Genomic DNA, 14,392 nt, shown 5'->3' with positions numbered 1-14,392 from the left:
AAAAATGGTCAGTTTTGAATAGATAAAGATTATAGATCAAATTGTTTGTTGTACGTAATTATAAGATAAAATTAAAAAAGTGAAGCGCTAAAAGCCGCCCCATATTATTCAAAACCGCTCCACTATTTTCCCTTATTTTACATTAGTACTCTTACTTAATCTTACTTTCCAATTCTCTCCCACCACCTCCGACCACTACCGCCGGCCACTACCTCCGTCCACCACCGCCACCATCACGCCGTCGACGATAAAATGGCTAAGTCTTCACAAGAGGGTTTTTTATGTCCGGAATTTTTTTTAGAAACTTATGCATTTTTAGCTTGTACCATGGTACAGGCTTATGAATTTTAAGCTTGTACCATGGTACAGACTTATGAGTTTTTAGCTTCGACCATGGTATTGACTTATGTAGTTTAAGCTTGTACCATGGAAGGAGCTTAAAATTCACAAGCCCGTACCATGGAAGGAGTTAAAAATTCATAAGTTTTTTTTTTTTCCGATTACATTAAATCAAATGCAACAACAAATCAAAACCTTACATAATATAGACTTATGAATATTTAGCTTGTACCATGGTACAAGGTTATGAATTTTAGCTCCTTCCATGGTACAATCTTAAAATGCATAAGTCAATACCATGGTCGAAGATAAAAACTCATAAGTTTGTACCATGGTACAAGCTTAAAATTTATAAGCCTGTACCATGGTACAAGCTAAAAATTCATAAGCATGTACCATGATACAAGCTAAAAATGCATAAGTTTCTAAAAAAATTCCGGACATAAAAAAACCCTCTTGGGAAGACTCGACCATTTTGTCGCCGACGACGTGATGGTGGCGGTGGTGGCCGGAGGTAGTGGCTGGCGATGGTGGCAGGAGGTGGCGGCGGCAGTGGTGGTTAGATTTGGGGTGGAAAGGTAAGAGGGTAAATGAGGAGGGTATATGGATAAATGAATGGGGCGATTTTGAGTAATATGGGGCGGCAAATAGTAAGCCCCAAAAAACTTCCTAACTCGGAGTATTTGATTTCAAATTAATGTTTTAGTTGGTTTAATGTTTATAGTACTTGTGTATCTTTTGTAAATTTCAAATTCTAGAATAAATTGTAATTCTCTTTTTTATCCGCCAGAGTTTGATGATGACTTAATTACGTGGCACAATTAATTGACAAATATTTGCATGGCACAATCTTTTTTAAATTCTAAAATAAATTAGAAATCTTATTTCTTATAGGTCGAAACCTAATGGTTTCCTATGTGGCGCTCTAATGGCTCATCAAATATGCCCGCTTTAATTATATACTAGTTTGTGGCCGTGCGCTTGCACGGGTACCTATGAAAAGTGAAGTATTAAAATCTCTTAAACAATGTTGTTAACTACAATGTTTATTATGCGGCAATACCAAAATATATCTAAATATTGTAGGTGTCTTAAGCAAATAACCCGAAGTAAGAAATTAAAATTATCCAAAATTAAGTTCTATATCCAATTATCCATGATGGTCTAAAAACATTTGAAACCCTCATGAGGGGGTGTTTGGTTCGCGAACTTTAGGTATGTGTTTAGAACATTCTAAACCCATACCATTGGTTTGGTTGGTAATTTTAAAAGTTTCAAACTCATACCTCAAACCTTCAAGGTATGGGGTTTAGAAACCTTTGGGGGGAGGTGGTTTTGGCTCATACCTTTACTATGTCAAATGAAAAAAAAAATTCATTCTCAACATGAAGCAAACAAATGGTATTAAAAATCAAGTTCCAAATCCATACCATCTTGATATCATTCCTGATTTCAACCCTAGGGGAAGACCTTAGTTGCTATTGGGGTGGGGCCGGCCCCCCTGGTGGGAAAATTTTGTAGTGTATTTTTAGTTACGACCCCCTAAAATTTGTGTATTAATTGTATAATTATACGGAGTAGTATATTACTTAACTAGATTTTAGCCCGTGCGATGCACGGTTTCTATTAAATTGTTACGTTAAAATAAAACTCCTACATATATCAACTACTATATTTTATATATTAGATTAAATTGCTTTTTTTTTTTTTTTTTTTATTTTGGATTGAATTTCATTTTAGATTTATTTTTTAATTACTATAGTGTTGATTTTGGATGAAATTGTATATAAGAAATATTAATAATTATTTAATAAAAATATTTACGTGGCAACTAATTATTTATCTACGTGGTATTCGACTTTTTAATTCAAAAATAATTTTGAAGTCTTATTTTTCATTGGCTGAAACCATTAGATTTCCTACGTGGCGCTCTAATATTGGATTAATGTTTGATTTTAGATTGAATTTTATTTTAGATTAGTGTTTGAATTTGGATGCACTACAAGAATTTGTATCTTTAACGACAACCTAATTACGACGGGTCAAAAATTCCGTCGTAAAAGCCTTTTGCGACGGGGCTAACAACCAAACAATGACGGGAATAACCGTCACAAAATGTCTTTTACGACGGGTTAACGACTGAATTTTCTATTAACGACGGCCCCTTTTATGACGGGTTCGCGACAGGAAATCCCGTCGTTAATCAACGATTATTGGCCTTTCGCGACGGGATTTCCCGTCGTTAATAGTACAATTTCTTGTAGTGATGAATTTTATTTTAGATTTATTTTTTAATTATTAGAGCGTTTGATCGATTTTGGATGGAATTGTATATATTAGTAATTATTTTTTAATTATTAGAGCGCTTGATTTTGGATGGAATGTATATATTAGTAATTAATTAATTAATTTAAATATCTACGTGGCACCTAATTAATTATCTACGTGACACTCGATTTTTTTAATTCAAAAATAAATTAGAAATCTTATTTTTCATTGGCTGAAAGCATTAGTAATCCTAGGTGGCGATCTAATAATTCAGCAAATATGCCTCCTTTATATATGTATATTTTGGATGGAATGTATATATTAGTAATTAATTAATTAATTTAAATATCTACGTGGCACCTAATTAATTATCTACGTGACACTCGATTTTTTTAATTCAAAAATAAATTAGAAATCTTATTTTTCATTGGCTGAAAGCATTAGTAATCCTAGGTGGCGATCTAATAATTCAGCAAATATGCCTCCTTTATATATGTATATTAGATTTTTTTTACCGCCCCCTCATAAAACTGTTCAAGATCCGCCATTGTCCAACCCTATACCACTTTAAGAACCAAAAGCCCATCAGCTTCCAAATTCTGTTTTTTTCTCTATTTTTTGTTTGACACCTTGACGAGAGTCACCGAGGCAGTAGGAGAATGTTCTCAAGTGTCAATTTTATTTTAATGTTATAAGGTTGTCATTTGTCAGTCCGCATAAAATATAAATCAACGAACCAACGGATCCTTGCTCCTTTACAACTACTCCGTACTGCACATATCAGTTCAGTAAACATACTGAAATTTGTTTAGTTTGTTACTTAAGATAATCATCATAAATTAATTAATTAATATTAATAACGTTAATCTCTGAATAAACCTTACTCTTTAAAGCAACTCTACCTTTCTCTTTCTGGAATTTTGTGAGAGAGATTGAATTTTAGTTTTTCATTATTTTTATTTTCAAATTGATTGATTAAAAAATGTGAACTTTTTTCGTTGTTTCCTCAGTCTTTTTACTTTACTACTTTTTCATTGTTAATGCTCTCAATTTATTTTGGGGGGTTTCCTCTTTATTTCTGCATTTTTGCTTCTTTTTCGAAGTTTTTTCCTCTCTAAAAATGGAGATTTGGGCTGTTGGGTTTTCAATTTTCTTCTCTTTTTTGCTTTCCCATGTTTGTATTAGCGATGCCCAGATGCCAGGTATAACTCTTCGATTCTTAAATTTTGAGTTAGTTCCCTGATTATTCTTGATTTTTGTTGTTCAAAAGTTCTGATTTTCCATGTTAGGAAGTAATTTAAGACTGTTTTATACTTGTTATGTTAATTATTTATATGAGTTGTTGGTGGGTTTTACTTGAAAAAGAAAAATCTTGACAATCCTAAGTAAAACATGCACTAATTTGTACATTTCTGCTACTGCAAATTCAGTTGTGACTGTATAAAATCCTCAATTATATTGGTGCTTGCTAGGATGTTTTCAGATTTTGTTTCGGAATGAGGTGGTGGAGTTGGTTGCGATGCTGAATTGTTTGATGTTTGTGATTTATGAGCTCTAGGTGGTTCAATGTTTATGTTCTTTTATATGGAAAGTTATCTGCTTTAAGGCCTTACAGGATTTGCTATTTAACAATACGATATAGATGGCTCCTTTGGTTTTGGTGACTTCACGTAACTCAGTTCTAATTTCCCTTGTTGTCACCAGATAGCGGGGTGTGTTAAATTCTTTGAATAGGAAACGAATTGAATGGAGTATAGTTTTTTCTGCGGTCACAATCTTACTTGCTATAAATTCTTTTATCTGTGAGAATTCAGAATATTAGTTAAATCCGTCTTTCCTAGGAACAAGCATCACTATTACAGTATAATTTGACCAAATAATGTGATAGCTGAATCCAGATGGAGGTAATACTAAATATGGTTGTTACTTGTTAGAAAGGTTGAATGACTTGTGATGCAGGTGGACATGAAAGTTTGAGGAAATTTGAATATTTTGTAGCCAACCCTTCTTGACTATATTGAACATAGGTCCTTTCCATTCTGCGTTACACACTTCAAAAAATCGTTCTTTGTCGGTTTTTGGCTTGTAGCTGCTGATCCCTTTGTGAACAATATCAAATAATCTATATGCTGTTAGTTATTTATGTTATGCTGCTCTGGTTTGGGATTTCCGTATCTTATCTACTTTGAAACTGCAGCTGGTTTAAGTTTCGTTGGTGCTAATACTGCAGTGATAAATGCAGGTTTTGTGAGTCTTGACTGTGGTGGTACAGACAGTCACACTGATGAGCTTGGTATTCAGTGGATTCCTGATGACCAAATTAGATTCGGACAGACAGCTAATATATCTATTCCAGATGAAACACGGCAACAATATATGACATTAAGATCCTTCCCTAATGATAACAGAAAGTATTGCTATACTCTGAATGTTACAATCAGGACTAGGTTCCTATTGAGAGCCACATTCTTGTATGGTAACTTCGACAACAACAATGTTTATCCAAAGTTTGATGTTTCAATGGGGGCAACTCCCTGGTCCACCATTGTCATCTCAGATGCTAGTACCGCAGAGGTGATTGAAATGATATTTCTTGCCACTGAGCCAACAATAAGTGTGTGTTTATCCAATGCTACAACAGGGCAGCCCTTCATTTCTACCCTTGAGCTTCGGCAGTTCAATGGTTCGATGTATATTACAGATTTTGAAAATCAGTTCTACTTGAGCGTATCTGCCAGAATTAATTTTGGAGCAGACAGTACAGATCCTGTGAGGTGTGTATCTTCTCCAATTGACTATGTTACATAACCACAGTTTGTGTTCGTCATCATTTTGACTTATTACTACGAATATCGGTATTGTTAGCTTAATGGTCTAATTGAAAGTTGGAAAAAGACAAGTTTAGTTTTTATTGGACTTTGTTCATAAAATTTTAGAAGTGTTTCAGTTCTTGGAGGTTTTATTTTATCTTCTTCTTAGTCCTGGAACAATGGAATTTAATTTTGGTTCTTTCAGGTATCCTGATGACCCATATGATAGAATGTGGGAATCTGACTCTCTGAAGAAACCAAACTATCTAGTTGACGTTGCTGCTGGCACTGAGAAAATCTCAACAAAAATGCCAGTTGATGTCAGCAAAGATGATAGACCACCTCAGAAAGTGATGCAAACAGCTGTAGTTGGCAGAAATGGAACACTGTCATACCGCTTGAATTTAGATGGCTTTCCTGGCGGGGGGTGGGCTTTCACATACTTTGCAGAAATTGAAGACATAGGTCCGAATGATATAAGGAAATTTAGGCTTGTGCTTCCTGATGCACCTCAGGTTTCAAAAGCAGCTGTAAATATCCTTGAAAATGCTCAAGGAAAGGACCGTCTCTATGAGCCTGGATTTCAAAATTTGACTCTCCCTTTTGTGATGTCTTTCAAATTTGTCAAGACATCTGATTCTACCTTGGGGCCTCTTGTGAATGCTATGGAGATCAATAAGTATGTCAAGAAAAATGGCGGTACCTTGGATGGTAAGTGAGATATTGTGCTTGGGTGCCTTTCTTCTTGAGAAAGGCATGGGTAGTTTTGAATTTGGGTAAATTTGGTTTACCATTTTCCGTATATGATTTTGTAAATAATAATTTTCTCTGAAACACTGTAAACTTATCCACTTAGTCTCTGTAGATAATATTTTAATAATAACACATATGCTGTATATCTGATGTGGGTTTTCATGGGTCGTCAGGATCTACTGTAACAAAATTTGTTTCACATTACTTATCTGCTGATTGGGCTCAAGAAGGTGGCGATCCATGCCTGCCAGTTCCTTGGTCTTGGTTGGAGTGCAGCTCAGACCCTCAGCCACTTGTAACTGCAATGTAAGTGTATCTCTGTTTCTTTCTTCTCCCTAAACCCCCCCCCCCTCCCTCCTGTTTATGGGTTAGAGGGGGTTGGTTTCTGGAGCCTCCACGTAGAGATATTTATCTTCTGCTTGTCACATGGATGTTTTACAGTAGTTCTGTTTGAGAGCATACTCTAGTCTAGCAGCCTCTTGGACATGGCTGTATTAAATTCTATTTTTATTTCCTTGCAGTCATTTGTCGAGGAATAATTTGACAGGAAATATCCCTTCAGAACTGACAAATTTGGGTGGCTTGGTTGAGCTGTAAGATTTACGATTCGCACCATGTCTGAAATTGTAAAGCAAAAGTTGTGCTTGTTTGTGGATTAATTATTGCAGCTAATATATTATTCTCTTGTTACTGTGACTGCAGATGGCTTGATGGGAATTCACTCACTGGACCTATTCCTGATTTTAGTGGCTGTCCAAACTTGAAAATAATGTACAACTAAATGTGTTTTCTTTTTGTGAAGTGCCGTTTCCATTAACAATTTTGCTGATACTTTTTTTGTATTGTAGTCATCTGGAGAACAACCAGTTGACAGGTTCAGTTCCATCGTCCTTGGGTGACCTGCAAAATTTGAAAGAACTGTATGCTCCAGGCTTGGATATCTAACTTAGCTTATTGAATGTTTTTGTCTTTAGGAAGTCTTCTCTAATGCATGATGAGCCTATTGGGTGCAGGTACTTGCAAAATAATAAGCTGTCAGGAAACTTGCCATCCAACCTTGCTAACAACCGTGTTTTGAAGTAAGTAATGGCTCTTTCTGTATACGACTGCAGAAATATATGGTTTAGTCTGAATTAAACATAATAAGATATATGATCTTGTTAGGATGAACATCTAAAAATGATAAATGTTAGTGATATTTCAAAGTTGCTAAGAACTACTCAAATTTGACGGTCCAAAAATTTAAAAGCAAATTCTTGCTTTGTATATTTAATAGTTCACTGAATAGAAAATATGTGCTCTTTTCAGTTTGAGTTGATAAATATATGAGGGGGAGGGGGGAGGAAGAAGGGAGAAGGAAGGGAGAAGGAAGGGAGGAAGAAGGGAGAAGGAAGGGAGGAAGGAGAGATCGAGGAGGAACAGCGCTGGGGAGGGGGGGGGGGGAGCAAGGGAGAGGGAGATCTAAAAATAATAACATGCAACTATGAAAGTATTCATTTAAAGAAAATAACGTGGGTTTAACATATGGGGGATAATTTGTTGATTAATCATCTTATCTCTTTTAATCAATGTTATTTGTTAAATATTTTGAAAATTGACTGGTTCCAAAACATAACATGTTAGTTCATAAAATAATGTGTATAATATTACTCCATCTTAATCAGGGTACATAGATTTAGGTAGAGTTTTAGAGTGTGGTTATCAAATACGAAGCATTATTTTTATTGAAAAGTAGGTATAATGAAAGATAGTGGGGCATTTTCAATTGAATGAGAGGGTGTGAGATCCTATGTTTTAGTAGTAGGACGAGAGAGATGATAAAATAATAGTTTATTTTTGGCTCCTTACCAAAAATAGAGTGGAGCAAACTAAACTGAGAAGGATGGAAAAGGGCACTCTAAAATGGGACGAAAGGAGTATATTTTAGCAGAAAATAACATATTGTAGGTCTGTAAATAATACAAGTTTCCAGGAAAATAACATGTTAGTGATTATAACTCTGTAAGATACTGTGTTCAAAATACGTATATTAATTGATTATTAGAGAAAAGTAATGATTTGAGTACATAGCATATTGTTGGTTTAAAAATTACATAGGTTTCAAGAAAATAGCACTGGATTTCATTAACTTACGAGCATACTCCGTATGTTAATTGGTCTAGGCAAGTTGCAAGTTATGGATTTCGTGTTATTTTTTGTTGTGGTCAGAGAGCACGTGTATCCCTCCCCCCTTCCCCAACCCAGCCCCAGAGCCCAGTGTGAGGCGAGGGTCTTGTGAGCAACAGTATTTTGATGGTTTGGTTTGTTTCTATTTCTCAATATATTGCCAACCTGTTTAGTGGGCACTCTGTTTCACTGGCCAATCGCAAACTGTTTTATCTCTATGACACTACTAATAATGGTAAATTTTTGTAGTATCTCTGGAAATGCTAATCTTCATAAAAGGAACAAAAGTAGTCGGACGGGTATAATTATTGGGTCAATCGGCGCAGTTCTTCTTCTCATCGCAACAATTCTATCTTGTTGGTTTTTGCGCAAAGGAAAGAACTCTAAAAAGAGATATACTGACCAAGGTCTGAGGCTGAATACACTTCGTACTCTTTTCCCTATTCTTATTGCGGGATGTAATGTAGTTTGTATAACTTTTTATTTTCAGCCCGCCTTGGTAATGTTCTGCAGTCACAGAAGTTACCTTCTTCCTTGGAAAGCACTGCAACAGAAGCTGCTCATTGCTTCACTTTTAAAGAATTGGAAGAAGCAACAAAGGAATTTGAGAGAAAAATTGGCTCTGGAGGTTATGGGGTAGTGTACTATGGTAAATTAAAAGATGGACGAGAAATTGCAGTCAAAGTTCTGACTAGTAACTCCTTCCAGGGAAAACGAGAATTCTCAAATGAGGTACTTTTTATTTCGCAACAATATCCATCCTATATAGTTTGCTAAAAGATTAGGAGCCTACAATTCTTTTTTATTTCGTTTCCCCTGATTTTAGCCAAGGCTTTTTACTAATTTCTACCTTTCAATCAAATTCCTCGAACAAAACAAGGACACTGGCCCCTTTGTTACCCTTCTGTATGTCTTAGATCTGTATTTGGGTTCATGTCTATGGTATTTACAAGTGAATGGTGTCTCGTGTTAGAATTAGGCCCTGATCGCCGTATTTTCACTTATTACAGGACTAATAAGTGCACATAAGGTTTGATAAGTTGGATAAGTTTAGATAAAGGGTCGATAAGGGTTACCCAAATACAATTTATATAAACTGAAATAAGTTCTAACAAGTTCAAATTATAAGATTAGTGAAATCAGGTGAATAAAACACACCCTTAGTTGAAAATAAAAATCACGAGCAACATTGTAACCTTTTTCTCGTTTGACACACTTAAAAGTAGGCTGCAAACCTACACCCTTACCCGTTGCATTTTCAGGGCCTCTTAGTTAGGATTGTGTGCATCTAGCAGTGTCAAACAGTCGAAGACACTGTCCATTAGCCCATCTCTGATTCCCCACTTTAAACGTAGAGCAACAGCCCATAGGCTAATGGTCAGAGGCCTTTTGTGGCCTCATCTAGAGCTAGGTTTACCAATTATTTAACATTTGTGACAAAAATTAAATAATTTGGAAAACAAATTGTTTTTAAATTGAGTACTTGAATAAATATAGATGTCTGGACTAGTTTACATAAATTATGAATGAGTGCAAAAAAACTTCGTATTCCACTTTGTTCTACCACATGCCGAGGGGGGGGGGGGGGGGGGGGGGGGGGGAGAGAGAGAAGGATTTAGTTTTAGATATATGATATGTTTTCATTTATGCACATTGTGAAACAAACTTATCTTGGAACCTATTTAACCGCATTATAATGAATTTTCTGAAATAACAAAACGTCAGCTCTTTGTATGTATGTGTTCGGAAAATTGTATATCTTATTCAAAGCATGGTGCCAAGAAGTCATCAACCTATCAAATAAAAGGAACTGAAGTGTTAATAATCTGACAATTGTACAGCAATTAATCAGATGCTGATGCTAACCACAAATAACTTACCCCAATGCTTACCCCAATGCTTCTTACGAGGCTCTCACCCAGTGAAAGAGTAAGGTCGAGGATAGGCAGTGTTGGCATCTGTTTGATTCTGTCTCATATATATTTGTTTAGCTACGTCCTTTTAGATTGGTTAGAATCAGCCACTGAACTTCTAAACCCAGAATATTTATATATTCCGTAAACATGAAACTTTCCGAATGCCTTATGAGTTCCAATCTCATCTAACCACTGGAAACGTCTAGCTAAGAACGATGAATCTACAATGTTGTGGAAGGCCAAATTAAAACTGGTATGAAGTTGTATGAACTTGTTATTATGATAATTCTCTGAAAGAGTTATCCAGGGTCATTGTAAAGAAGTGATATTTTTTGAGTTGAAAAATAAAGGCAGAAAACGGAATAAAATGTTTGATAGATGATGAACACCAAAAGGGATACAGAAGTAGTGACTTGAGGCCACCAATCTCCAGATTTAGTGACTTGAGGTCACCACTCTCCAAAGCCTAAGCTTTACCAAATTCTAAATATGCCTCTCATAACCTAATGTGCCTTATTTAACCATTCTACTACACCTACCTAATTTGTCTTTTACCTAATATCACTCACTACCTACTATGCCCTTCCCTTACACTTGATTCATTACAGTCATCTAGTGACTAAAAGAAGCTTGCAATCTATCTTCCACGATAGCTAGCAGAAAAACTCCAATAAAACCGACTCAGTTGAGTCCTGTATTATGATCGGAAGAACTAGAAACACTTCTAGGTAGCCTTGAAGCAGGCCACCATCACTGTTGTCCGTTCTGTTCATTATGGTTCGTGTGTATATATTTCATGGCTGATGGAAATGTGTTGTTCATTGACATGTGACCCAGGTTACTCTCCTCTCAAGGATTCACCACAGGAATCTGGTACAGTTTCTAGGGTATTGCCAAGAAGATGGAAAAAGCATCCTTGTTTACGAGTTCATGCACAATGGAACTCTCAAAGAGCATCTTTATGGTAATTAACCGCATAACTAAAATGAGTTAATACTACACAAAATTTGCATTTCCCTCAGCTGCTTTAGTTTTCTAGGTCCTTTAACACGTGAACGCTGCATAAATTGGATCCAGCGCCTTGAGGTTGCTGAAGATGCGGCAAGAGGTATGTAAAACCCTGGACAACGATACTATACGATACAGGATTGTGAAGCGCCATTCTTATAATGGAAGAGTTGAACTGATGGATCTTCCTTTTGTATTTCAGGAATTGAATATCTTCACACAGGCTGTGTGCCAGCTATCATACATAGAGATTTGAAAACCAGCAACATTTTATTGGACAAGAACACAAGGGCTAAAGTTTCAGATTTTGGACTCTCAAAACTTGCAGTGGATGGAGCTTCACATGTATCAAGCATTGTCCGGGGGACTGTGGGATATCTAGATCCTGAGTAAGATTTTTGTTTGTTCTCCTTTATTCCTACTGTTAATATAATCTACTTCTGCTGGGTTTGGTTTATATAGTTTTAACTGGTGATTTAAAATTTGAATGAGCTGACTCTTTTTGAAGGACTTAAACTATTGGGATGAACTGTTTCCGGCAATTACCATTTGTTTTGTCAATCTTAAAATCTCAGCTGTGAGCCTATTGTGGTCTGATTCCATTAAAGAAAAAAGTATTGTTACATACATAACCCTATGATTTGCTCTCCTGATGAACTGCAGGTATTATATATCACAACAGTTGACAGACAAAAGTGATGTTTATAGTTTTGGAGTGATTTTGCTTGAGCTAATATCTGGACAGGAAGCAATATCAAATGAAAACTTTGGTGTTAACTGCCGAAACATAGTTCAGTGGGTAAGTGTAGTGAAATTCCTTGCTCCCAATTATAGAAATAGACTAGTAATATATATTTACCATTGATTGGATTCAGGCAAAGATGCATATTGAAAGTGGTGACATTCAAGGAATAATAGATCCGGCATTGAGAGATGAATATGACATTCAATCGATGTGGAAGATAGCTGAGAAAGCGTTGCTGTGTGTACAAGCTCATGGTCATATGAGACCATCAATATCAGAAGTACTTAAAGAGATACAAGACGCGATAATGATCGAGAAGGAAGTACAATCAGTAAGAGAAGGCAATTCTGATAATATCTCAAGACACTCTTTGCATTCCTCCATCCACTTGGGTTCTATGGACTTGGGTCACACAGATAGTTACTTGTCCATAGATGACTCAATCGCTAGGCCAACCGCAAGATAGATATGGAGTAGCTTTTATCTTTTCATTCTTTTACGCTTCAATTTTTTGCTGTTTCTTCTGTGTGTAGCTGCTCAGAGGAATCCATCATCTTTGGAAACAATCCAAAGCAGGGTTTTATGTCAGGTTGTAAATTATGCACATATATTTCCACAAAATTAGGAGGTTTGTGCTTATTATATCCCTCTTTCACCAAATAGTTGTCACCAATTTCACCTATGTGATAATTATATCGTGACAGGGAGAAAAACTCTAATTATTACTATCTACCTATCTACCTATCTACTTACTTAGTAGTCATAATTATCAAAAAAAATAAAAAGGAATTAGTTAGTAATACACTCGACACTCGTACATAAGGATTTATAGAGGTTGAAGTATTATCAATCTGGTTCTTTTGTGTTAATGTTGTGTTAGATAAATATGATAATTGTAGATGGAAAGATCAACTTAGGAAAAATAAAAATTTCAATAACCACACAAATAAATTAAAATAAACAAAAATGATAAAAGGTCGCAATTTGCGACCTTTAAGCCGTGTCACAATGATTAAATAGCATTCTTATGTGTCATGACTTACACTGGAAACTAAAATATTTAACTTATATAACCTATTATACATGTTACAAAAAAGGTTTAGTATTTTAATTTACAAATTGAATAATGAAATTTTCATTTCAAAAAAGTATTTATGATTTATATAGGAAATATTTGTTTCACTCTTTGTATTTTTACCATATTTACATATTTTCATAGGAAAAATATTTTGATGACGCATGACCTACATGGCGCTCATATGTACCATTTAGAATTCGACACGCAAGTTTGCGACCAACGCGTTGATGGTGCAGGGGCCTGCACGTAGATCTACGTGCACCTGCACCAAAACACAAAAACATTAAAAGAAAACGCAAAAAACAAAAAAACAAAAAAGAACATAAAAAACTAAACAAAAAGAACTAGAGTAAACAAAAAGAACATTAACTAAACCTGAAAAGAACACTAATGTCAAAAAACTAAAGAAAATATACAAAAATGAAAATAACATATTCTCTCTCCTGATAACTATAAAAAGAACAACTATTTTTCAAAAAGAACATCGTGTGAAAAATGCAACAGAAAAACAAAAAAAAAACATATTATCGATAATATTATTAAATATTAAAAAACTGTAAAAAAGTTAAAAAGAACACAAAATAATTAAAAAAAGAACAACAACTTTTTTACAAAACACAAAGAACAAAATCAAAAGAAAAATAAAAACTCAAAAAAAAAAAAACGACAACAAAAAAAGAAAAAAGAACATAACACATGAAAAAGAACAACATTTTCTTTTTCCTTATCAAACAAAAGAACAAAATGAAAGGGACGAAAAGAACAACAAATCTATGTTCTTTTATTAGTTGTATTTGTTCTTTTCAAACCAATTAGTGTTCTAATTAAAAAGACAAAAACGACGATATTTTGATGCATTTAAAACTAGCTAGATCTATATTTTTATTTAAATGTATTTTTGTTTTTATCCCACACATCAAATCTATGTTCTTTTATTAAGTGTTATTTGTTCTATTCAAACGATTTTTATGTTCTAATTAAAAACGACGATTTTTTGATGCACTTAAAACTAAATCTATATTTTTTTTAAAGTATTTTTGTTCTTTTACCACGAATCAGACTTTGTTTTTTTTTAAGTGTTATTTGTTCTTTTCAAACCATTATATGTTCTTTTTTAACAATCTAACGTATAAAAGAACAAACTATGTTGATTTAAAAGAACAAACTATGTTGATGACACAGTAAAAGTAAAGTTGCGAAAAAGAACATAACAATCTGAAAAGAACATTAGAGGAAAAAACAAGGAAACGTACCTTAAACCCTTGATCAACATTTATCAGGAGCATCAACATTGAACTAGTGTTTTTCT

General features: G+C 34.7%; 1 protein-coding gene across 1 annotated transcript; it reads left to right on the top strand.

The window, feature by feature from the left end:
* Nucleotides 1-3,517: 3,517 nt before the first annotated feature.
* Nucleotides 3,518-12,665, top strand: LOC110787131 (probable LRR receptor-like serine/threonine-protein kinase At1g67720). The gene is made up of 15 exons (XM_021991703.2): nt 3,518-3,809; nt 4,850-5,381; nt 5,623-6,128; nt 6,344-6,476; nt 6,692-6,763; nt 6,873-6,941; nt 7,019-7,090; nt 7,184-7,249; nt 8,586-8,743; nt 8,827-9,068; nt 11,090-11,216; nt 11,292-11,360; nt 11,463-11,649; nt 11,924-12,059; nt 12,136-12,665. The coding sequence occupies exons 1-15, from the start codon at nt 3,728-3,730 to the stop codon at nt 12,469-12,471; spliced, it is 2,787 nt and encodes a 928-aa protein (XP_021847395.1). The 5' UTR covers nt 3,518-3,727; the 3' UTR covers nt 12,472-12,665.
* Nucleotides 12,666-14,392: the final 1,727 nt, after the last annotated feature.

This window comes from Spinacia oleracea, chromosome 2 (assembly GCF_020520425.1).
Source record: "Spinacia oleracea cultivar Varoflay chromosome 2, BTI_SOV_V1, whole genome shotgun sequence".
Lineage (NCBI taxonomy): Eukaryota > Viridiplantae > Streptophyta > Magnoliopsida > Caryophyllales > Amaranthaceae > Spinacia > Spinacia oleracea.
The sequence above is the reverse complement of the archived record's forward strand: the minus strand, read 5'-3'. Positions and strand labels throughout refer to the sequence as shown.

Bases quoted from the DNA above. Each gene is read 5' to 3' on its own strand.
- LOC110787131 (XM_021991703.2), top strand. From the start codon at position 3,728: ATGGAGATTTGGGCTGTTGGGTTTTCAATTTTCTTCTCTTTTTTGCTT. The intron at 7,091-7,183 runs GTATGCTCCAGG...TATTGGGTGCAG, and splicing joins CTGCAAAATTTGAAAGAACT to GTACTTGCAAAATAATAAGC. The intron at 7,250-8,585 runs GTAAGTAATGGC...AAATTTTTGTAG, and splicing joins GCTAACAACCGTGTTTTGAA to TATCTCTGGAAATGCTAATC.